General features: G+C 37.7%; 1 protein-coding gene across 1 annotated transcript in view; it reads left to right on the top strand.

Moving 5' to 3' along the window:
* fig4a (FIG4 phosphoinositide 5-phosphatase a) overlaps positions 1-25,454 on the top strand; it is an 82,392-nt gene that overhangs the window by 2,180 nt on the left and 54,758 nt on the right. Inside the window, exons 4-11 of the mRNA XM_037685473.1 lie at positions 1,335-1,458; positions 7,936-8,092; positions 9,147-9,197; positions 10,012-10,175; positions 13,599-13,727; positions 14,832-14,932; positions 17,779-17,941; positions 21,655-21,752. Coding sequence (XP_037541401.1) covers positions 1,335-1,458; positions 7,936-8,092; positions 9,147-9,197; positions 10,012-10,175; positions 13,599-13,727; positions 14,832-14,932; positions 17,779-17,941; positions 21,655-21,752 — 987 coding nt within the window. The remainder of the gene's footprint in view (positions 1-1,334; positions 1,459-7,935; positions 8,093-9,146; positions 9,198-10,011; positions 10,176-13,598; positions 13,728-14,831; positions 14,933-17,778; positions 17,942-21,654; positions 21,753-25,454) is intronic.

The following is a 25,454-nucleotide window of genomic DNA, read 5'->3' on the forward strand; positions in this document are numbered from 1 at the left end:
CAAGTATCTGAATTTGTAAATAATACATCCTGTTTTATTCAAGTACACGTATCTTTATTGTCATTCATATCACATGTGGTACATGAGGTGGAATGAAATTATGTACTCAGAGTCCCAGTTACACCCCAAAATAGCAAAATTGTAAAGTATAAAAAGAAACGGTATATAAGGATCTAAGATTTATATTATACACTAAACAAACGCTAAACAAATGCTAAAACCTCTTGTAAGTATTTAAAACTTGCCTGAAGTTTAATCTGAACCTTTCTGTGCAAGTGCATCCATGTTTTAAATATAAACATTTTTGACATGTACTGGATATAGGTTGGAGTTTGTCCTGTTCTTCATATACAGTATAGGAAACAAGCAAAACGTAACAACAAAAATCTGCTAGGTATTGAATTTATTTTTTATCTTCAGTAGAACATGGTTAAGATGCAGCTACAGTGGATATATCCTGGATATATGGATATATCTAGAGCTGCAGAAAGGAAAGCTCTGCAGAGAGTGGTGAAGGCTGCACAGAAGACTGATGGATTTAGCCTCCCCACCATCACAGACATCTACACCTCCAGATGCAGGAAGAGGGCTACCTGCATCACGAAGGACCCCACTCACCCAGCACACACACTTTTTGCTCTGCTTCCCTCAGGCAGGAGGTTAAGGAGCATTAAGTGCTAGACTGAGGAACAGCTTCTACCCTGAATCTGTTAGACTTATAAATCCCTAACCAGAATAACCACTGTAAGGAAAAAAAATGAAAGAAAATCACTGTAATGCCACTTTAGTTGATGATTTGTGACTTATTTGTGCTGCTGATTATCCATGCTGCTGATCTCATGCTGCTATGTCATGCTGCTGTATTCATTCATATCCATTTACTCACTACAGACGCGTGTTCAGGCTGCTGTTTCATATACCATAATATTTTACATTATTAGTTTTAGCATATATATTAGATCCTTTAGCATATCGTTTAGCGCATATCATAGCTCCTTATATTCTCTTTCTTTTTATATTAATATTTTTGCTATTTTTGGATGTAACTGGGACCTTGAGGACACAATTTAGTTCCACCTCTTGAACTACATGTGATGTGAATGACAATAAAGATACTTGAATCCTACTTAGTTAAAACAACAACAATAAACTCAAGCTCTCCATCATTGCTGTTGGTAAAACACTTATTAATTTACAGTGGATTATTCTGCCACTTGATCTCAATGTCACCAAACGGTATTTTTTTTCCTAAAGACAAACTAATAGAAAGTCATAAAACAGCTGCTACAAGTGTTGTATTCAGGCTGTACAATACTTCTGTCTTGTCTCCATAGCATGTGTACAACCAGCAAGAGGTGTGCGAGTTGCTGGGCCGTCTGGACCTCGGCAACCGCACCAAAATTGGCCAGAAGGGTTCCTCTGGCTTGTCCAGGGCTGTCACTGCCTATGGCATTGTGGGTAAGTTCAGCTTGCACTGGCACAAACTGTGCTAACCTACAGACTAAACACTCTTTGGTTCTGCACCACTAGTTAAGGTTTTCCATTTGCCGGTGCCCATTCCCACTCAGCCCAGTTTAAGGGACCATCTTTTTCATGTTTCTAAATGAACTGAACCTCTGTCTTGTCGAAGCTCCAAAATTCATGGTTGAAACCCATGCCTTCATCTAAAAAGTTGCTTTTCTCTGAGAAAAAGAAGCTGAGAACTTGTTTACTGATTTTTTTTTTAAATTAAAAGCTTTGTGTGACAAATGCTATGCTAAAGAGCTCAAACCACACCGAGCGTCCGCCATTTTGAGAACCGAAAAACAGGAACGAGAGACATGTCACGTCAAGGGGCCTCCCTTCCATTTTTCTTAAAGAGACACTGTTTGCTCCCTTACTATCCATCCTTCAGTTCAAACAATCTTATACTGCCATCCAGTGGTCAAACAAAGGTACTACACACAAAAATGAACCAACATTTTTTTTTTAATTTGACAATAATTACTATCCATCCATCCATTTTCTTTACCCGTTTATTCCATTTTGGGTCACGGGGGTCGCCGGTGCCCATGTCCAGCAGTCACTGTGCGAGGGGCGGGGTACACCCTGGAGTGGACGGGTCGCAAGTCCATCACAGGGCCACATAGAGACAAACGAGACAAACAACCATTCACTCTCTCACTCACACCTAGGGACAATTTAGAGTTACCAGTCAGCCTAACATGCATGTTTTTGGTCTGTGGGAGGAAACCGGAGCACCCGGAGAAAACCCACGCATGCACGGAGAGAACATGCAAACTCCACCCAGAAAGGCCCCTGGACCGGGGTTTGAACCAAGGATCTGCACGCTGAGAGGCAGCAGCTCTACCAGTTGCGCCACCGTGCTGCCCACAATAATTACTAATGATTGTCAAATTTTAAACAGTATTATTGTCTATCGCAATAATTTCTGCGACAATTAATCACCCAGCAAAATTTATTATTGTGACAGGTCTAAGTAGAACTAATAAGATGAGAACCGACTCAAGTCATACTTATCAATGGGGAAGCGGTCAATGGCCTGAACAACTGCAAGAACTTAACATTTAGACCACAAGTTTCATAAACACTTGTGGTGTCGCAGCTTTGATCATTTTGTGGCAGATAAAGTTTCTTTATTCTCCAAATATTGACGTGTTGCAGATGATGTACAGAAGCCATAAAACCATGAATGGCGAGTATAGGGATTCACAATTTGCAAATCTTTTTTGTCTACACCAGTGTTTTCATGTAATATTTTGGACAATGGCAGGTGGTCAGCACTGGTCATTTTTGCCGTTTAATTTATCTATAATGCCTGGAAACATTGCAGTTCTTTGTCATTTCAGCTATATTTAAGTGAAATATAAAATGAAACGGAGCTTTTCCTGGTCAGTGTAATCGCACACCGGCAACAAATATAAAGACAGATCAGTACAAGTCAAGGTCATGTATGACACATTTTACATAGCAACTATAAACTTATTAAGTGAAGTTGCCTTTTTCAAATAAAAAAGATAATGGGAAAAAAATAATAATTAAAGACATAGTGTTTCTGTGTGACTTTGTGAGATGTCCTAGTGCTCAGTGTATGAGTTAAGAGTGAGTGTAAGCGACTACCACACCAGATTTTAGTTGAAATTCTGTGAGTTATAGGAATGTTTGGTTTCTTAAGGTTAATTAGTTGTGGTGGACATCTTGAATTAGGTTGATTCCAAAGGTTAATCAGATGTAGATGTACATCCATTATTTACTTTCTGAAAGTTTCATTAAAATAGATCCAGGAGTTCATGAAATATTTTGCTAACAGACGGACAGAGGAAATATATACTCACGTTACTGTTAATGAAAGGACAATCTAAGTTGTTCTTAATTTATCTCATGTTAGATTTATATAATTTTTTTCTTTAGTTGTCAAGGATCTTTTTTTCTTTGTGTACTTTTTATACCGTTATAGTTTGAAATGACCTATTTTATTATATCACCCAAAGATCGTTTAATCATCAGTCCAATTGTTGAAAACATATTTAAAAGAAGCAACACACTGTAAATAAAAAAATAAAAAAAACCTTGAAAAGTTACGTTTCAGTGAGAAAATTCTGAATGCTGTTATGAGTCAGGCATTCTTTCATTTTAAACAATATTAAAATATTTTTTTCCCCCTGTGGTTGTGTGTTGGATATGAGCCTGCAGACCTAGTTACAGCCCATTACAATCTTGTGGGCTTTAAAAAAAATTATTTAGCTCTTACAATCCTTTTTCTCTGTTGATCCAAAGATCGAACTTAGGTCACCCTAATTTTAACAAATGAGCTTGTTCTCTTCATCTAAATTCAAAAAGGAAACCTTACATGAGAGGTTTGTGTAACAGATCACATGATTCGCTTCTCTAGCCTCCTTTTGTTATATGAAGTCTTTAGTGTGACAGTATTGAGAATTTCACACATGCAGTGCACCATCAGGGCTCAAATCATCCACTGTGGAACAAAATAAAAATAGAGAAATTGAATTTCTTGCGCAAATGCAGCGTGGATGCTTATTGCTGAAGAACTTGCTGAAAAACAGCCGAAATTGGCAAAGAAATAGTTGAAAACTCAGAACAAAACTTAAACTACCAGGAGGAAGTAGAAGGAGATTAAATGAGCTTAAAAAGTGGATATTAGTTGAAAAATCAAAATTTAGCACAAAACAGCTAAAAAGTAGGTGAAATAGCAAAAAAATCTGAAACTAGCAGAAAGAAACTGGAAGGAGCCGAAATTAGCAGAAAGAGGTTAATTATGCTGAAAATATCAGATATTACCCATAATAACTTGAATTTATCAGAAAACAGCTGAAATTAGCTGAAAAATGCTAAAATGCTTAAAAAGTAGCTGAAAAGGTAGAGCAAGCTTAAATTAGCAGAAGAAAGCAGAAAGAACAGATGTTTACCCAGTTATACTGAAAGAAGCAGAAATGAGCGCTAAAAAGTGGATATTATCTGAAAAATGCTGTAATTGGTAAAAAACTGCTGAAAAGCAGCTATTTTCTAAAAGAAGCTTAAATTACCAGAAGGAAGTGGAGAGTGCACATTTTTGCTGAATTAGGATGAGAAAAATTGAAATGAGTGCAAAAAAAGTGGAATTAGCTCAAAAAGCTAAAATTAGCATAAAACAGCTGAAAGTAGCTGAAATGGCAGAAAAACTGAAACTTGCAGAAATAAGCTGAAAGGAGCATAACAAGCTAAAATCAGCAGAAATAAGTGAGAAGCACAGCAATGTTGTAGTTAGCAGAAATAATATATAAGGAGCACAAAACAGCTGAAAGAACATCTTGAAGTAGCTGAGAAAATGTTTAAATTTTCACAAGGAAGCTGAAAAAAGCTGAACTAGAACAAACTGTGAAAGGAGCAGTAAAAGGTTGTAAACAGATGTAATGATGTGAAGGATGTAAAATGAGCTCAATTCATTTTCTATGAGGAAAAAGTTCAGAAAAAGGTTAAATATGTCAAAAAGCTAAAGTTGCACCAATACCAAAAGTCATAGCACTCTTCTCCTTAATGAGCTGAACGTTTTGATATATGAATTGTTGAAATAGCACAAAAATTGTGGAATGAGAAAGATGCTGAAAAGCGTACGGAAGAAGAAGGGATCACAATAGAGTGCACAAAGTAAAAACATTGTTTTCAAAAGTTCTTGCAATGACTGCAGTAGGACTCCTGTGTTGTTTCTTTACCATTAGAAGACTTTTTTTTTTATTTGGCATTGCAAAACTGAAGATAATACTGTTTATTTCTCTTTGAGTTTGATTCAAAAGTACAAAATTATTGCGTATTTCAGATATTTAATTGAACATATTATTCAGGCTACGCATGAGCTTCCCACACCGAAGCAGACAAAGATTTTGATACTTTGATGGGCGATAAATGGATTGTTTCTCATGCAATGTTGTAAACTGCATATGGCAAAAAAATAAAAAATCCTCAACTCTTTTAGCCATTCTCAACTCGGTCACTGAGAGTGTCTCTTACACTATCTTAATGCTCCAAAAGCAGACGGCACATTCTCCACCCCGTCTGGAACAATTCTCTTTTGTGCGCACAGCGTTTGTGTATCAGAAACAGGAAAATGGTGAAAATGAATGAAACCAGCCAACAGGCATTAACAAGTATTCAGAGTTGATAAAGTAATAAAGTACTTGTTTCAGAAGAAAAACGGCACTGAATCTATCATAAGGTTAGCATTGAATAAACTTGACTTTATAACTTATATTTCTTGCTTTGTGGTGTAAATGAATGAACGGTTATATAAGTCGACTTATTGTCATTAAAGGTTATCTGAAAGATACTACTGGTCTGATGATGTTGCATAAAGAGGACACCTTTGAATGATCTGTGAGAAAATGATTGGGAGGCTCATGGAGATGTTTGAGCATGATACAGAAAATGTTAACACAACTGTTAGATTTGACCTTTATATTCCTTAAGAAGAAAACTATTAATGGACAAAACAATCAGTGTCAACATTGTCATTACACTTAAAATACAACAAAATTATATGCAATTCCATTTTATCGTTTAGAGATCAATCCAACTGTCTTGCACATCATTTTTCCTATGTAGAAAAAAATAACAACAACTAACAAATAGACCGGTATAGGATGGTGTATATATCTGACTAAAAATGTGTGTATCATTTTAATTGTGTAGTTATTCACAGTGACGAATATTGATTGCATGGGACAGCGTATTGAAGAGGGGAGTATCCTTCAGTGTTCATTATTTATTCAAAACAATCCTAGGATACGCATTCTTTTTTTTTTAAAGTCCGTTTGTTTTGACTTTTATTATCCTGTACTGACTGTGTGAGATTAACAGTTGGAAAAAGGTCAGATGGTATACTTTATTATTGATATGGTAGAATTCAAAATCTTACTTCTAACCTACAAAGCCCTCAACAACCTAGCTCCATCTTATAGTACATATCTTATTCTAACATATATCTAGACGTATATAGGCTCCTCTCTTGGGGAACCAACTTCCAGTTTTTGTCCACAAGGCTGACACATAGTCCAGTTATGAGACTGGGATTAAGACTTTCTTTTTTTGATAAATCCTATAGTTAGGGTTGGCTTGTTATGCTGCCTTGAGCTTAGACTACTGGAGGACAAATTGACCTCATTTCCTTAAATGAATTGTTAAAATTGAATAGTTTTCATTTGATACTGTTTCTATCTTAACATGTGATTCTCGACCTGCCATTGTGTTTCTGTTCCTACCAAACCCAGCCGGTTGAAGCAGATGGCCACTTGTCCTGAGCCTGGTTCTGCTAAAGGTTTCTTCCCCATGAGGGAGTTTTTCCTTTCCACTGTCGCCTTCATGCTCGCTCAAGATGAGAGTCTGCGATGAAGTTGAACTTCACGCAGTCTGCTCCTCAGATAATTAATGTTATTAACTTATTATTTTTACATAGTATACATGTTTCTGTTCAGTGCCCTGAGATTACTTCTGTTGTGACTTGGCATTATATGAATAAACTGGATTGAATTGAATTGAATATGGTCAATTGTAAATTATTTGCCCATTATGTCAACTTTTTTAGTTCTGGCCCATGTGCTGCCCTTCTGCTTGTCCCAGTCTTTTATCCAAAAGACTTCTTCAGTCGGAGGAGCTGAAATTGTAGATGACCACTTTTTTGTTTCTTTTTAGTCAAATTTGTTTATCAGTTTTGTCCTTCTGACCCATGCTTTGCAAAAAGAAACATCATGAACCAAAACAAACAGTTAGCAACACCACATGTAGATTTAGAGTTTTATTCTTACGATAATGGTCAGCAAATCATATTTGCTCTAAAATGTTGGAGACAACAACTTGCATAAAACCATCATACATTTTTTTAAAGGCTTGAAATAAAAATTTTTGTAAAAAGAAACGTTTTAAATGTCTTATAAAGGTCATCACCCCAAAATGAATACCTATTATGAGTGGGCAGTAGAGTAAGATATTTTTAAACAGGTGAATAATTCTTTTATGATGCTTTCTTTGCCCTTGATGAGACATTTCTAAAATTATACAGCCATCGTTTCATGTTGTGCATTAGACGTTGCAGATTTAAAAAAGAGAGCTCTTCCAAAGCTGAAAGCAAATAATTAATCGTGGTGTATGAAACTGTCTGGGTCATATTTTAATTATGAAAGCACAAATGAGTTGAATTCATCAGGAGTGACTCAGAAACTCATGATGAACTCCTGCAAATAATGTTACTTGTTTCTATCCTGTCAAAGCTGTAGATGATTGGCAAGAAACAAAAATAGTTGACCTACAAACTTCTTTTAGTAAATTTAGTGCATCAAATAAGTTGTTCTATCTGCAGCAAAGTGGAATGTTATGCACTTTTTAAAAGGTATTTGCAAGAGATTAGTCATTAATTTGTGTTTTTTTTTTTTTAAATTAAAAATACAGGGTTTGTACGTTTCCTGGAGGGGTACTACATTGTCTTGATCACCAAACACAGAAAAATGGCCGACATCGGGGGCCACTCTATTTATAAAGTTGAAGACACCACCATGATCTACATTCCCAACGACTCTGTCCGAGTTACACACCCTGATGAAGCAAGGTATTGTCTGTCTCTCTCCACCATCACATTTCTTTTTTTATAATAATATACAGCAGTCCCTCGTTTATCACGGGGGATCCGTACCCGTACCTTGAGCAGACAGACGATTTTCATGAGGCATTTTCAGATGCGGTCTTGAAAAATGGTAGTTTATGTTTAAATATCAGTTTTCTGCTGTAGTAAACCATCCATTATGTCTCCTTTGTTTTTGTCATATATTCACATGTATGTAAATATATTAATATTATTAATACTAAAATTAAAGGTGAGCTGTGCAAATTTCTTTGGATCAAACAAGTAGCCCTTCGTGTTTCTCGGTCCCACTGAAGTAGCTCTCAGTCTCAAAAAGGTTGGTGACCCCTGCTCTAAATGCTCTAAAAGAGCACAGAATGTCATGATTTCAGCTCTCTGCCTCCGGCTGCGCTCTATCCGCCAGCGCTTTTGGCCACGCCCACTTCTCGGCTGCAGCTCAGATATATGACATGCTGCAGGAGGGAGCTTTGTCTGCAGCTGTGGGCTGCACACAGACCAGTGCAGCAGGCGCTAAATAATTTAAAATAATTTATTTAAAATAAAAATTCCATGCCGATCATGTGGCTCATCCATCAATCAGCCAGTTGTGTGTCATGTCCCAATCTTATTTTGAAAAGCCGCGAAGTAGCAAGGGACTACTGTAATTCAATATTTTGTGGTCAATAGAGGTTATGAGCTATAAACCTCGATATACCAATATATCGGTCGTGCTCTAGTTTAAAATGTGTCAAAAATCATCTCAGAACTCAGGTGGGCTTAAGAAAGACTGTAGAACTTTTGCGTATAACCAATTTTAAAAGAACTACAAGAAAACCTTTTTGCTTAAGAAAAGTTCAGATATTAGGGAAGACATTAGTTTTGCCCAGTACTGTGTATGACACCATACGATAGTAGTGAGCACAGTATATGTACAAGATAAAAATGAACCACTGGTGTTTATTTTCTCATACAGTCCTAATTATATTTTTCTTCTTTGACACTTATTAGTTGTGTAATGACTGACTGAGTTATGTTACTACAGATATGTGCGGATTTTCCAGAATGTGGACCTTTCAAGCAACTTCTACTTTAGGTAAGACAAAATAAAATTCTCAGTGACTGAAGGATGCAGTCATTTTATTTATTATATGCTAGAGGATTTATTGATTATATTCTGGAAGATTGATTGATTGGCTGATCAGATTTCAAGTAGACTTACAAACCGCTTAATTTTCATTAAATTTATGAATTGTGTCAAAGCGCAAGTAACTTTTCAGATCCAGCCACAGAGATAAACTTTAAAATATGCAGTATTGGTGAAATGTACTACAAAATATTCAATTCAATTTAAAAAAAAAAGTGATGTATGGTACAAATATAAACAAGAAATTGTAAGATTTTTTATTTTTTTTAACCTTTGGGCACATAACACTATGCTGAACATACGTAGCTGATCCAATCCTGAATGTGACTCAGCTCAGTTGAGGCCAAACACTTTAAAATTTTTGTCTTTATGTTTTTCATCGAACTAACATTCCCTTTATCATCATGTACATCATCTAGAAGTAGTATGCACCAAAGACTTGATGAGATATTTGTAGATATTTTCACAGTTGTTTCATGATCCTTTGCATAGTATTAAAACAATGAAAGCTTTTAAATTTTTATTTTTTTTTTTACCATAAATCGCTTCTATCGATTGCATCATTTGCAGAAATCGTTATCTATTCTGACCATGGTTAGCGTTTTTTTTTTAGGGGTTCAGTTTTCTTTTAATTTGAGCAACATTTGGTATGTTTTGTTGTACTTGTAGCAAAATAGCTTCAAACTCTGTAACAGTGACAATCTGCAGGTGAATTTCAGGGCAGAACAGCCAGTACTTGTCACATTGCCTTTCTGCCCTGCAGCTACAGCTACGACCTGAGCCACTCGCTGCAGTACAACCTGACATCGCTGCAGAGACCCTATGAACTGTGGTCGTCAGCAGCTACTCCTGCTGAGGCAGAGGTGCACGCTCAGACCAAGCAGGACTGCTTCGACATCTTCGAAGATGAAGGTGTGCCTACTCAAGGTGAGCAGGAGTTTGTCAGCGTGACTTGAGTTTCTATAATTGAGGACGTCATCAGAGACACTTCAGTTTTTAACTGAAAGCCAGGCTGCTGCAGTGGCTGCAGGGACGAAAACAGAAAGGAGAGGACAAGAAAGCCAGTTGGAATGGACGAGAGGCTGAAAGAAAGAAGAAAAGCTGAACCAAAATGAACAAACCAACTGAAAATAGAGAAATTGCATTTCCTGTGAAAATGATTGCTTATTGCTGAAGAGCTTGCTGAAAAACAGCTGAAATTAGCTAAAAACATGCTGTAATGGAAGAACAAGCCTAAGTTAGAAGAAGTAGAAAGAACATATATTGGCTGAATTAGGTTTAAATAAGCAGAAATGAGCGCAAAAAAAATTAGGAAATAAGCTGAAATTTGAAAAAAAAAATGGCTGTAAAGTAGCTGAAAAAGCAAAAAGAAGCTTAAACTACTAGAAAGAAGTGGAAGAAGCTGTAATAAGCTAAAAACTGTAGAATTAGCTGAAAAAGCTAAGTTTAGCACAAAACACCTACTGTAAATAGTAGCTGAAATAGCAGAAAAAGCTGAAGCTAGCATGAAAAGTTGAAATAAGAATAACAAGCTGAAATTAGCAGAAATGAGTTAATTAGGCTGAAAGTAGCAGAAATTTCCATGAAAAAGTTGAATTAATCTGAAAACAGCTAAAATTAGCTATAAAATGCTAAAAAAAGGTAGCTGAAAATGTAGAACAAGCTTAAATTAGCAGAAGAAAGTAGAAAGAACATATGTTTGCTGAAAGCAGCAGAAATGAGCACAAAAAAAGTGGAAATTATCTGAAAAAAGCAGAAGTTGGCAAGAAAACATCTGAAATATGGCTAAAAAGGCAGAAACAAGCTTAAATTACAAAAAGGAAGTGGGGAGAGCACATTATTGCTGAATTAGGCAGATTTTTTTTTAATGAGTGCAACAAATGAAGAATTGGCTGAAAAAGCTTAAAGTTGCATAAAAACAGCTAAATTGAGAGAGTCAGAGTCAGAGATTCTTTATTGTCATTCGCACCTCATGTGGTACATGTGGTGGAGCGAAATTATGTACACAGGGTCCCAGTTACATCCAACAATAAAATGTATAAGAAAAACAGTAATAAGATCTAAGATATGAACTAAGAAAAACATCAACTAAATATACACTAAGCACTCATAACATAAAACATTGAACATCAGCACAAACATGAACATGAGTCTGTGTGTGCGGATGAGCACGCATGAACACATCAACATTGAAACAGATCAGCAGCAACATGAAACAGATCAGCAGCAACATGATGTGATTTTTCACAGTGATTATTCTAGTTAGAGATTCATGAGTCTAACAGCCTCAGGGTAGAAGCTGTTCCTCAGTCTAGTGGTTCTACAAAAAACGTTCAATACAAAAACAACTGGACTTTATTTGTAACAGAACAAATTTCTGTTACAAATAAAGTCCAGTTGTTTTTGTATTGAACGTTTTTTGAATTCATCATGTCCTGGATGACTGAGAATCTTCACCAGCATAGTGGTTCTACACTTAATGCTTCTCAACCTCCTTCCTGAGGGGAGTGGGGCAAAAAGTGTGTGTGCTGGGTGAGTGAGGTCCTTCATGATGCAGGTGGCCCTCTTCCTGCATCTGGAGGTGTAGATGTCTGTGATGGTGGGGAGGCTGACTCCGACAGACTTCTGTGCAGCCTTCACCACTCTCTGCAAAGCTTTTCTTTCTGCAGCTGTGCAGCCTCCATGCCACACGTTGATGCTGGAGCACAGGATGCTTTCCACTGCACACCTGTAGAAGGAGGTGAGGACTGAGCTTCCCAGACCAGCTCGCCTCAGCCGCCTGAGGAAGTAGAGTCTCTGATGAGCTTTCTTGATCAGGCTGGTTGTGGTGTTGCTCCAGCTGAGGTTGTCATTCATGTGTACACCCAAGTACTTGTAGCTGGAGACCACTTCCACCGCAGATCCTCTTATGTTCAGGGGAGTGTGGATGTTTTTGTTCTTTCTGAAGTCCACATTCATCTCCTTTTGTCGTCTTCACGTTGATGTGAAGGTTATTCTCTTTGCACCAGTTCTCCAGGTGTTCCACTTCTTGCCTGTAGCTGGACTCATCATTGTTTGTGATGCATCCCACCACCTCTGTATCATCTGCAAACTTTACAATGTGACAGCCTGGATGGGTAGCTGCACAATCATACGTGAGCAGAGTAAACAGGAGGGGGCTCAACACACATCCCTGAGGAGAGCCAGTGCTGAGGGTTATGGTGGAGGAGGAGAAGTTGTGGATCCTCACTGACTGTGGTCTGTTTGTTAAAAAGTCTAGTACCCAGTTGCAAATTTAGGGGCTTAGTCCTAGTGTGGATAGTTTGTCCATCAGGGTTTGGGGGATCATGGTGTTGAAGGCGGATGTGAAGTCCACAAAGAGCATACGGACGTAAGAGTTTTTCTGCTCCAGGTGGTTGAGCGCAGTGTGGACCACAGAGGAGATTGCATCCTCTGTTGATCGGTTCTCACGGTATGCATACTGATGAGGGTCCTCGTTGATGTTGATGGTTGTTTTGATGTGGGTCATGACCAGTTTTTTGAAGCTTTTAGCGACTATCGTGGTGAGGGTAATAGTAGCTGAAATAACCGAAATAAGCAGAAAGGAGCATAACCAGATGAAATTATTAGAAAGAAGTTAGAAGAAGCACAAAAGTGTTGTAGTTAGAAGAAAGAATCTATATGAAGCACAAAACAGCTGAAAGTAGCTGAAATTTTTTAAAAATTTGCACAATGAAGCTGAAAGAAGTGAAAGGGTCTAAAAATGGATGCACACCAACTGAGCACATTTTAACTATTTTAAGTAAACAAGCTTTAGCGGTCTCTTTATTGACAGTTGCATAAGAATTGTGTTTGCTACTTTGCCATCAAGCTATTGTCGTTTTTCCCCTTCAGTTAATATGGCCAGTTGATTTCCAGTTTATCATTATTTCTTTGGAAACTAAACTTTAACAGACCTTCAGAAAACCTAATAAAAAATTAAAGAAATATTGCTGAAGACCATTAAAAAAGTAGCTTTTTAAAAGGAAAATGTAGAAGAATTGAGAAGTGACTCAAAACTTTTGCACGGTGTTGCGTTTGCCGCCTTTAGAAGCTGTCTAGTCTTTAGCAAGTCTGTGTTTTTATTTTGATAAGCCACTTTTTAAATCCCTTTAATTGCCTTGACCAATGACTTTATGACTTTTACAGTCTAATGTAACAAATCCTTGATGTAACTACATGTATTTATCACAAGAGTTTCTAAATACACTCCATTATTTTTGTCATGTTTTTTTCTTATATTTGCTTCTCTCTACCTGATCTTTTGAACTCATCCTAGGTGAGTAAAATTATCCACAGCTTTCATGTGTGTCTGTTATTTTTCCACCACAGTGGTTTATGGCCTCCAAACTGAGCCGTATTACAAGTACGTGTGGAACGGGAAGCTCCTGGAGCGAGTCAAGGACATTGTGCATCCTGACTGGCTCATGTACATAATCCACGGCTTTTGTGGTCAGTCCAGTATCCTTCAAGCACTGACAGGTCTAATGTGTTTCACTGCAAGTGTGGCTGGCGCTTTGTTTTCATTCGTCTGTTGTTGTTTTTGTTAGTCTGCATGATCCACTTGTTGCCATGAGTTTTGAGAGAAACCTTTAAAAACCATGCCTAATTAAAGTCTTTCTTTGGATGCAACATCCAATGAAGGAGCTGTAATTTGTTTTATTGCAGTCTTTTCTTCTTTTAGTCTCACCTTAACAGGTTGAGATGTGTTCGATGTCCAGAGTGGGGTAAACAAAAACTGCTTTTATTTTTTTTAAAGGCTTTAGCTAAATGAATTTGTTGTAAAGACACTAGTAATTACTTAATCTATCCATCTGTTCTATTTGATTAATTCTGCATGTTTATTTTTGTGGATATGCGAATGAAGGCAAAGCTTGTGCTTTACTATAAGTTTTATTAACTTTAAAATCGTTCTTCTGCAGCTTTTAATTTGATGTTTATGCCACTGAACTGAGGCTACATGAATTATTTCCTCTGGAGTTTTGCAAAGGTCTTTGTTAGATTGATGCATGCTTTACTTCTAGAGAGTAAATCTTCAAATTTATGAGGAGAAAACTCTGCCTTAGGCTTAAGGTTCAGTTTGAAGTCATTTACCATCATGTCTCATTAGCACAAATCACATTAGGCAGTTTACACTATGCTACCTTTTTCCTATAAGGTTGGCAATGATCTATTTTCAAATATTAAATAATCCTACAGGAGCTATTCGGTTTTTATTTGGCCAGTATTTATGCATTTACAGTAAAATGCATCAGGCTAAGGAGTATTTTACTGTACAGCTCAGCACTGTGACGGTGTGGGGATGAGTTGAGACAATTCCTAGAAACTTTTTTGCTTCATTACTGTTGTTGTAGTCCTCTGAGAGGCTCAGATAGCGCAGATGGGTTAAACAGAACAACCTTATGGGAGATGAAGTGTATGCACTTAAAAAGCAGTTCAGTGTTGCAGAATGTCACTGTCAAGTTTAATTTCCATTTATTTTAGTTAGTGTAGTATTTGTATGTGCTTGTGTTATTTACAACATGGCTGTTGCATTATTATGCTTCCTTTACCCACCAACACCAGAACTACTGATCTACGGTCGACCAGTTCACATCACCCTCATTGCCAGGCGCTCCAGCAGATTTGCAGGGACCCGCTTCCTGAAAAGAGGTGCCAACTGTGAGGTACGACAGTTGCTCGGGCAACAAGGACAATAGATAGTAGAGGCAGAGCTGAGGGCCATCAGGGTGATTGTGATGACTCAGGTTGAGCACGGGGGGGTTAATTTGATCCACGGGCTCTTTTTCTTTAGTATGCATGAGTGTCAGCATGAGTGTAGGCTGGGAGGAGGAAGGAACTTCTGGAGGAAATATAGGTTTCCTTCATTTTGGACAGCTATGCTGAAAAAGGGATTAGATTAAGCAATTTTACTGCTATTATTTGCAGATAAAGTGTTTTTGTTCAAAATTGGAAAGCCAACTTTTCAAGACATGTTAGAAAGCTATCCTGTCCCACATTGTGGCAGAGTTTTAATCTAGTCAAGTTGATCAAAGACACATATTTGTAAGTACAACTTTGGCTTTCATGTTTAGTCTTTTTAACATATTTGGAAGCTAAATTGAGTCGTCGTATGTTCCAGTTTTATGGAAGTTGGGATGCTGAGTGTAGCGTAACAAAGATGAAGAGGCAATGTGTAATTATCATAAACATTATTTTATTTCAAAGACAGATGTGGAAAGTAAAAAAAAAAAAAATCTATATTTTTTCATTATCATACTTCCATAAAGTATTTGTCTGTCTTTTACGATGGAGCTTTAGGGCCACGCTAAGAAAAAAAAATTAAACCATAAAATTACAAGAATAAAGTCGTAGTATTACGAGAATACTTTTTTTTTTACAGCTGTTGTTAATTTAAAAAAAAAAAAATTCCCACGAGTTGGATCCACGACATGACCTGTGAATCAGTCCAGTAGGCGTGTCAGCAAATGACCAATCCGAAGCTAAATGAGTCGTAACATTATCCAAACTCCGACACGATAAAGCAGGTTTACTGCATTTTAACTGTGGTAAAATGAAGAATGTTTGTTAAACTGTGTTGTTATTGACGCTCTAACTCAAAACATGTTCCAATACTTCCACCTACTGTTGTGTTTTTGTATGCTGCTTCTGGGCTGCGTGACATCATTACGTCATGACTTTCGTTTTTGTTTCCGTTTGAAAACGGCGCTCAGTGAATGAAACTGTGTGCGTGCAGCGCTGTTAGGGGTCTTCAATAAATATGCCAGAAAGAGGCTGAAGAGACCCAGCGACTCAATTCACTTTACTTCACTTTTTTCAATTTAGCTTCGGATTGGTCATTTGCTGACATGTCTATTGGATTGAATGACAGGTCGCGTCGTGGATCCGACTCATGGAAAATAAAATAAAAAAATTAACGAGAGCTGTAAAAAAAAAAAGAAGTCTCGTACGACTTTATTCTCGAAATACTACGACTTTATTCTCATAGTTTTATGGCTTTTAATTATTCTTTTTCTTAGCCTGGCAATGTAATTTTTTTTTCTTTCTTAGCGTGGCCCTAAAGCTCCATCATAGTCTTTCTGGTCATAATCCATAAGTAATAACTTTAGGTGAGGGTTGGAGTGAAGATGGGTCAGTAAATTAATAGCTTTGCTTTTTAGCTGCAAGTTTAAGTTCAAGAATCTTTATTATCCCCAAGGGGCAATTTGTTTCACAGTCATTAGGCACATAAAACATCCATACTAAACAAGACATTGAGACATTAAAATAACATACAGACATCATCACTGTTCATTGAGAAGCCTGATCGCTACAGGGATGAATGAGTTTTTCAGTCTGTTCGTCCTACATATGGACTGCAGATACCTGCGTCCAGATGGAATCAACCTGAACTCACCATAGAGCGGGTGATCAGGATCTGCCAGAATCTTAGCTTAGAATCTTAGAAGCTTAGCTGCTTCTTTACCACAACTGATAGAACTGATGCCTTCATGATTGCAAACCACACTCCAATTTATTGATCCAAATAACAATTTTCTTTATTTTATTTGATAAGGTGTGGCATAGGTCAAATATAAACCAACATCCCTCTTTTTAGCAACACTCTCCAGTTCCTCCTGGGGATCACAAGGTGTCTCTTGGCCAGTAGGGATTGAAAGTCCTTTCAGTGAGTTCAGGGTCTTCTCCGCTCTATGTGAAAAGCCTGGAAAATCTCCAGAGTGAGGCTCCTAAGAGACATCCTAATCAGTTTCCCAGACCACCTCAGTGAACTCCTTTTGATGTTGAAGAGTCAACAGCTCTAATCTAAGTTCTGGCTGAGACTGGCCTCCCTGTAAAGGAAGCTCATTTCAGCAGCTTCAGGATACTTTTGGTCATAATATATATTTCATTACAACTAAGGTGAGGGTTGAAATGCAGGCAAAGTAAATTGATAGCTTTGTCTTTGGGCTCAGCTCCTTTTTCACCACAGTGAACCAGAGCAACACCTTCATTACTGCAGATGAAGCCCCAATCCATTAATACATCTATGAACAAGACTCAGATACTTGAATTTTTCTATTGGAGACAAAACCACAACCCTAACCCAGAGGGATGGCAAATAACTGTGACTTCAGATTTAGAAGAACTCACTGTCCTCCCAAACTTCTTCCACTAGTGTTGATATTTCTAAAGCCACATTTCTAAAATGGTGATGTTTTTTTAAGAGTATCTTGCATCTATTTAGGTTAGGTAGTGACCAATCACTAGCCTGATTGAATGTAAAAATAACATCTCTTGAAATTGAGTTTTTATTGAGCACACAGAGAAATGTTAGTGCATGTTGATCACCTGAAGAACATGATTTCACACACTGACCAAGCCACTGATAAAATACAGTTTTTACATTGTTATTTCTGTTTAATTGTTCTAAACAAAGATTTGTTCTCACCCCTGACTTTGGAAAAAACCCACAACTTTATTCTCCCATGATCATGGTTTTATTGTGTTTATTTATGAACTTTTTTGTCCTCAGGGGGATGTAGCAAACGAGGTGGAGACCGAACAGATCGCCCATGATGCTTCAGTTATGTCTTTTACAGCAGGAAGCTACTCCTCATATGTCCAGGTGCGAGGCTCTGTCCCGCTGTACTGGTCCCAGGACATTTCCACCATGATGCCAAAACCCCCAATAAGACGTAAGACCAATGTTTTATAATACATTTTAAACTAAATCAAATGCTTTTTTAAAATGTTATATTTTAATGTATTTTATTAACATAAAATTTCATGTCATTTTGTATAATTAAAAAGACTAAGTGCAAACTGAGCTAGAAATTACATTTATCTTTGCGATTTACATTTAACTGACCAGAACTAGAAATAACCTATTTGAAACTGTAAAAGGTTGCATTTGCAATCAGCTTAAGGACAAGTTTTATACTAGGGCTCATCGGTCCATTCAGTACCAAAGAGATCTAAGAAATTTGAAAAGGAATTAGGTAAGGGTAACCCCCTTCTTGGTTCTCATTTCCAGTTTCATTATGAGCAGAATAAAGGCACAAAACCACAGCTGAAGGGACATGATGGGGTTTTTCAGGTGGATGAGACCGCACACTGCATGCTTACTTGTGCACAATGCCTTTATTAAATCATAATCTTTTCCTCCCTCTGATCTGCCCTTTTATTCATCCTCGGATGACATTTACCTGAGATAGACACTGTGTCCCTAAGATTCCTGTGATCATTCATTCACCTTATTGTTGTGCTCCAACTTTTATTCCTGAACACAGTCCTTATCTGACATTTCTGAAATGCTGCCTGAACCGACCCCCTACCCGTTTAGTTTGCTCTTGGTGTATTTGCATAAATAAAGGTTGACACAGTTTGCCACTGGTTATCGCATGCCACCGAAGGCGAAGCAGTAATAATACTGTTTTTGCCCTCGTCTGTATGTGAGTTTGTCTGCGCCATTAGGAAAATATCTTATAGATTGTAATGAAACTTTAAGAAAGTAATCATTAGATGTACAACTGCAACTGATTAACTTGTGAAGTCAATCTAATTCAAGATGGCTGCAACAGCAAAGCGATCTTAGCAAACTCAAAAATGGCTATAAAGTTGTAAATTTTATTGATAATGAGCTGAAATTTGGTGTGGTACTAACTGAGACTGAGCCTGAGCCATAACTTATGTTCTTGCTAAATGATTGATTACACAATATCTGTTTAAAACTTTGTGCTTAACTAATGGAATCAGCTGTTTGTTAGCAAAATATCTCATGGATCAGTGGAAGAATTCCAATGAAACATTTAGAAGGTAATCATTAGGTTGGCATGTACAACTGCTTGACTTTTTGACTCAACCCAATTCAAGATGACCACCACAGTTATCTGACCTTACAAAACACAAACATAGCTTTAACTTGGCCATTTTTATAGCTATTGGGTTAAAATCTAGTGTGGTAGTTGTGATAAAAGCATTTGTTGTGAATGATTCTCAGCTAATAATGCAAAACCATGTGAGATATCACACAACTCATACTCTGACAAAAACTGCTCCAACTGCGTCATTTTTAACATAAATTGACCTTAGTCTGAACGTCTGACGTTAAAGGCGCAGGCGATACGCATTTCTTCAAAGAATGCCAGGCGTTTAATTTTAATATTCTTTAGATCAGTGATTCTCAACATTGGATTCTCATTGGTTTTAGGTTTTATCTAGAGGTAGTTTCTGAAGGTTTGTAGATGTTTGGGTATTGCTGTTGCCAACAGTGATCAGTGGAATATTTGAACAGATGCATGTTCATTCTATGCTGTTTATGTTCATTTCTATGTGTTTTTGTTACTGAGCAATCCAGGGGTGACTTTTAATGGTAATATAATGTCTTATGATAATAATAATAAAAATTTTTAATGTAGGGGTTAAAAGACATGTCCGGATCAAAAATCAGGACATGTCTTTAACATTAGGTCTTTAATCTAATGTTAAAGATTTTTAACATTAGAACTGTAGGCCAAATTAATGACATCCAGAGGAAGTGAAAGGCTGCAAAGTTTATTCCCAAGATGTCCAAGTCCAAAAACCACAATCTCTGTTTTGTCTGAGTTTAAAGCAGAAAATTAAGGGTCATCCAGATTTTTATGTCATTAAGACTAAGTAACTTATAAGTAAGTAAGACCGTAAGTAACTTATTGGATTCATTGGGTTTCTTGGATAAATATAACTGTGTATCATCAACATAACAATGAAAATGTATCCCATGCTGTTTAATAACTTTACCTAATGGAAGCATATATAAAGTAAAGAATATTGGTCCAAGCACTGAACCCTGAGGGACTCCATGACTAACTTTGGTGTATGAAGAAGATTCATTATTGACATTTACAAACTGGAATCTATCAGATAAATATGATTTAAACCAATTTAGAGCCATTCCTGTAATTCCAACATCATATTCAAGTCTCTGTAATAGAATATTATGATCAACTGTATCAAATGCAACACTGAGGTCTAACAGGACCAGTGTAGACACAAGTCAATTGTCTGAGACCATGGGAATATCTTTAGTAACTTTCACCAGTGCTGTTTCTGTGCTATGATGAGCTCTAAACCCTGGCTGAAACTCTTCAAACAGATTATTTTGGTTCAGATGTTCACACAATTGATTGGCAACTATTTTCCCAAGATTTTTTTTAATGAATGTTAGATTAGATATACAATAGTCCCTCGTTTATCGTGGGGAATCTGTACCCTGAAGCCCCGTGATAAGTGAAAAACTGCCAAGTAAGAATAGTGGTACAAGTAGTAAGTAGTAGTTTATTTTAGTACTTATATATATATATATATATGTGTATGTATGTATGTGTATGTATATGTATGTATATGTATGTGTATATACATATATATATATATATATATATATATATATATATATCAGGTTTCTTAAGTAAAGGTTTAATTACAGCAGTCTTAAAGCACTATGGTATGTAAACATTCATTAGAGGCAACTTATGCAGAATCACAATGGGGATACTAATTAGGAGAACTACCTCTTTAAACAGTCTGGTTGGGATGGGATGTAGCAGACATTAATAGTTTGCATGATGCTATTGTTTTTGACAATTTAGAGAGTTCAACAGAACAAGAACAGTCCAAACATAAATCAGGTTCTTGTGACAATGGATGTATAGGACAGAGAGTGATAAATTGAAATCCCTCCGATCTGTTGTTAGTTTTATTGTACCTCTCTGTGGTACTTTTACTGTACTTTCACAGAGCGAGATGACTTCGTAAAACAGTTTGACCCATTTCTTTCAGCACAGCATTTTCAGCCTTATTGTTCATTTTTGTGGCAGGCTGCAGGTAAGGGGCTCAGCATGTGTTGCTGCAAAAAACAACAAATGTTTTTTAGAAGTGCAAAATGAATAGAAAAAAAATTGAAGTGAATTTACGCAGCTTTAAACCTGGACCAGGATGCTCAGTTTTATCCATTTGAACTCAGAATTCTTTGGATCTTTGTAAAAAGATTCAAACATGAAGTGGAAAGTGCATATATCTATATATAAATATAATAATAATAATATATAGTTTGGGTAGTAGTTTGTCTTATGGGAGGCTTACTACAGTTCATCTGAAGATTAAGGTTGTCATTCCAGATTGGAAAGGTTTCAGATCATCTGTTGTTGAACTCTTTTCTGTTTGTTGCTAAAGGTTGTTCTTTTTCACTCTCTTTATCAAAGTCTCACTGTAGAACACATTTTGGGCTACCTAGGATTTATTTGCAGATACTGTGTGATGAATAATAGTTACAGCACAGCCTTCAAGACATTTTTTTTTCATAGTACATGTTTAACTTTTATAAATTATCAATATTCAAAAACATTCAGACCTGTCTTTTTTTTTCTCATAGTGGATCAAGCAGACCCATATGCAACTGTAGCTGCCCTCCATTTTGACCAGATGCTGCAGCGGTTTGGCTCACCCATTATTATCCTCAACCTGGTCAAGGTAACAAAAAACTACTTTCAGCTCCCTCCCCTGTTTGCTTGTTACTGTGTTCATTCGTTCATCTTTAAATCACTTCTTGGTCTGCTGCCTATAAATTTGTGGGGATGTATCGAAACTCGACAGCACTCAGACTCTGGACTATGCTACGACTTTCCCTTAAAAATTCAATGTCTTCACCGGCCTATATGTATAATGTCTATTTATGTTGCTTTGCTTTGGTAGGTTTTTTTGATGCCTCAAATCGTGCCCTGTCTAGGACACGCCGTGAGAGATCTTTTTTTTAATACCATCTCTCCTCATGTTTTCTTTCCTTTTCTCATATAAGCAACATATTATTCTGAATAAGAATAAGAAGGCCGCGCTATTTATAGCCGCAGCTTCGTGCACTCCGCCCATCTTTTGGACGACTGTACGTACATGTTCTCGTTGTATCTTGGTGCATTGCCAATAAAGTTTATTCTGATTCCGATTGTTTTTATGCTATTAGTGCTTAGCGTATTTTTAGCTGATGTTTTTCTTGGTTCATAGTCTTAGTTTATATCTTAGATCTTATTACTGTTTTTCTTACACATTTTATTGTTGGACGTAACTGGGACCCTGTGTACATAATTTCGTTCCACCACATGTACCACTTGTGGTGCGAATGACAATAAAGAATCTCTGAATCTCAAATGATATTTTACTGTAGTGAGCACAGAGGTTCACCTCACAACAAATATGCAAAACACTTTCAATAAATATAAATAATTAAGATGTTTGTAAAAGAATTCCAAACTTAATTGTAAAGGAAATACTTTTTTTGAATGGGGTGCTGGCACTTGTGTACACTAAAAGCACTTCCTTTTGAGTCATTTTAAATATGTACAAAACTATTTAAATTGATTTATTTATAAATTATGATGTCTGAGGTACATACCAGTACTTCTAGTCAGTAGTTTTCTTGCAGCAGACAGCAGGATCTCAGTTTTGACAAACTGAGAGGATTTGTGTCAAGAGAATTAAACTTCTGGTAACTGCTTCTCAGAGTAGTGCCACACAAAAATATTGAATTAAATTAAATTTTGGTAATTTGTTTTTTTATTTACTAAACAAAATGGGAAGTTATTTAAAGCATCATTTAAAAACATTAGAATTGCATTTTATATGAATCTGCACGTATACACGCGATGCACACGCGATGTCTGTTTCTAATTTGAAAATCGGTGACAATGTTTTTTCAGATCACATGCCTGTATTGTTTGACTTCACCCCCCCTTGTCATACTGCTAAGACGTGCGTTCCTGCACGTACGCGTTCCATTAACCATTTCACTGCTGCTCGTTTTAATGAAGGTTTTAATTCTGAGAGGATCGAACAGCTCTCGGTGTCTCTTACCACTGAGGAGCTAACCTCTCAGTTCAACTCTGCCTGTTTAAATGTTCTGGACCGTGTTGCTCCCCTTAAGACCAGAAAAACAAAACTTAAATCAGAGCCCTGGCTGGATGACGTCACGCGAGCCGTTAGGCGGCAGTGTCGCAAAGCTGAACGAAAGTGGAGGAAGGACAGGCTCCAGGTGTCTTTTCAAATGTTAAGGGAGAGTTGGCATCACTATCAGAAAACCGTTAAAGCTGCCAAATGTAAATTCTTTTCTGATTTAATTGTCTCCAACTCCCACAACCCCCGAGTTATTTTCTCCACCCTGAACTCAGTTCTACACCTCAGTGAGCCTTCACCTCTGGAAGCCTCAACTGAGCTGTGTGAAAACTTCCTCCATTTCTTTTTAGAAAAAGTGGCAAACACCCGGGCACTCATTTCTCCACCAGCTCATGATCTGTCCATCCCTTCTCAGTGTGTGGCTGTGTTTGACCACTTTGAGCCCATCTCTCTGTCCTCTCTGGAGCAGGTAATGTGCAGCATGAAACCATCTGGTTCCCCTTTTGATGTGGTCCCCCCTCGACTGCTAAAGGAAGTTTTTCCTACCCTGGGTCCTTTTATCCTCGCTATTCTGAATAGCAGTTTATCCTCAGGTGTGGTGCCAAAGACTTTTAAACATGCTGCTGTCCAGCCCCTCCTGAAAAAACCTAACCTTGACCCCTCAGTCATGTCCAACTTCCGGCCTGTCTCCAGACTCCCATTCACCTCTAAACTACTGGAAAAAATTGTGGAGTCTCAGTTGAAACAGTTTTTGGGGGATCACGCTATCCTTGAGTTATTCCAATCTGGCTTCAAATCTCTCCGTAGCACTGAAACTGCTCTACTGAAGGTTTTTAATGACATTTTCATTTCCACAGACGCAGGTGATTCTGTGCTGCTTGTCCTATTGGACCTTACATCTGCTTTTGACACCATCGACCACAATATCCTCATTTCTAGACTGGAGCAGTGGGTGGGCATCACAGGGTCAGCCCTTAAATGGTTTGGGTCCTACCTCTCTGACAGAACCTTCTGTGTCAATATCAAAGATTTTAGTTCGGCATCGACCGCACTCCAGTGGGGGGTACCGCAGGGGTCCATCCTCGGTCCCCTTCTCTTTTCTTTATACCTGCTGCCACTAGGTGCTATCTTCCGTAAACACGACATACCCTTTCATTTCTACGCCGATGATTGACAAATTTACTTCCCCCTGAGGCACAGAGGCACACGCTCTATTCAGCCTCTTCTTGACTGCCTGGCTGACATCCGGAACTGGATGGCTTTAACCTTCTTAAGCTTCAATGAGAAGAAGTCTGAAGTCATGCTGTTCCATCCCAGTGGCTCACTCATGAACCATGACATTGACCTTTTCTCTCTAGCCCCGCTAGAGAAACAAAAGGTGACTAATCTGGGGGTGATAATGGACCCGTCCTTAAAACTCAACAGTCACGTAAACATGATGGTCAAATCCTGTTTTTTTCAGCTGAGACGGCTGTCTAAGCTGAAGCCTATACTCTCCAAAAAGAACCTTGAGACAGTGATCCACGCCTTCATAACATCTAGGCTTGATTACTGCAATTCACTTCTGTTTGGAATCAGTCAGTCCTCCATTGCTCGTCTACAACTGGTCCAAAATGCTGCAGCCCGATTTTTAACTGGTACAGGCTATAGAGAGCACATCACGCCAGTTTTGGCCTCCCTGCACTGGCTACCCATTCACCTTCGGATCCATTTCAAAATTCTCATGTATGTTTTTAAATCACTGAACAGTTCCGCCCCATCCTATCTCACTGATCTTCTGCAGCCATATGTCCCACCGCGCTCTCTGAGGTCAGCAGACCAGATGCTTCTCTCAGTTCCAGAAACCCGTCGTAAGCTCAGAGGTGACAGGGCTTTCTCTGTTGCAGGTCCACGACTGTGGAATGAGTTGCCACTGAGTGTCCGGCAGGCTCCCACACTCTCAGTCTTTAAGTCTCGCTTGAAGACCCACTTCTATTCGCTTGCCTTTAACACGGTGTGATTTGTTTTGGTCCGGTCTGTTCTCTACTCTGTTGGCCATTTTAGTTAGCTTCTGCTGCTATTTGTATCTGTATTTCTATTTTATGTTTTCCTGTCTGCTGTGCATGTTTGGTTCTTTTGTACAGCACTTTGGTTGGCCTTGTTGCTGTTTTAAGTGCTATATAAATAAATTGGTATGGTATGGTATGGTATATGGGTGCTGGATTGTCTGCCCTCGGCTATAAAACTTATTATTGCTTATCAAAGTTCATGCTCAATAATCCAGGTAACAAAATCCAACAAAGTTAAGTC

This window comes from Nematolebias whitei, chromosome 12 (assembly GCF_014905685.2).
Source record: "Nematolebias whitei isolate Nwh7 chromosome 12, NemWhi1, whole genome shotgun sequence".
Classification (NCBI taxonomy): Eukaryota; Metazoa; Chordata; class Actinopteri; order Cyprinodontiformes; family Rivulidae; genus Nematolebias; species Nematolebias whitei.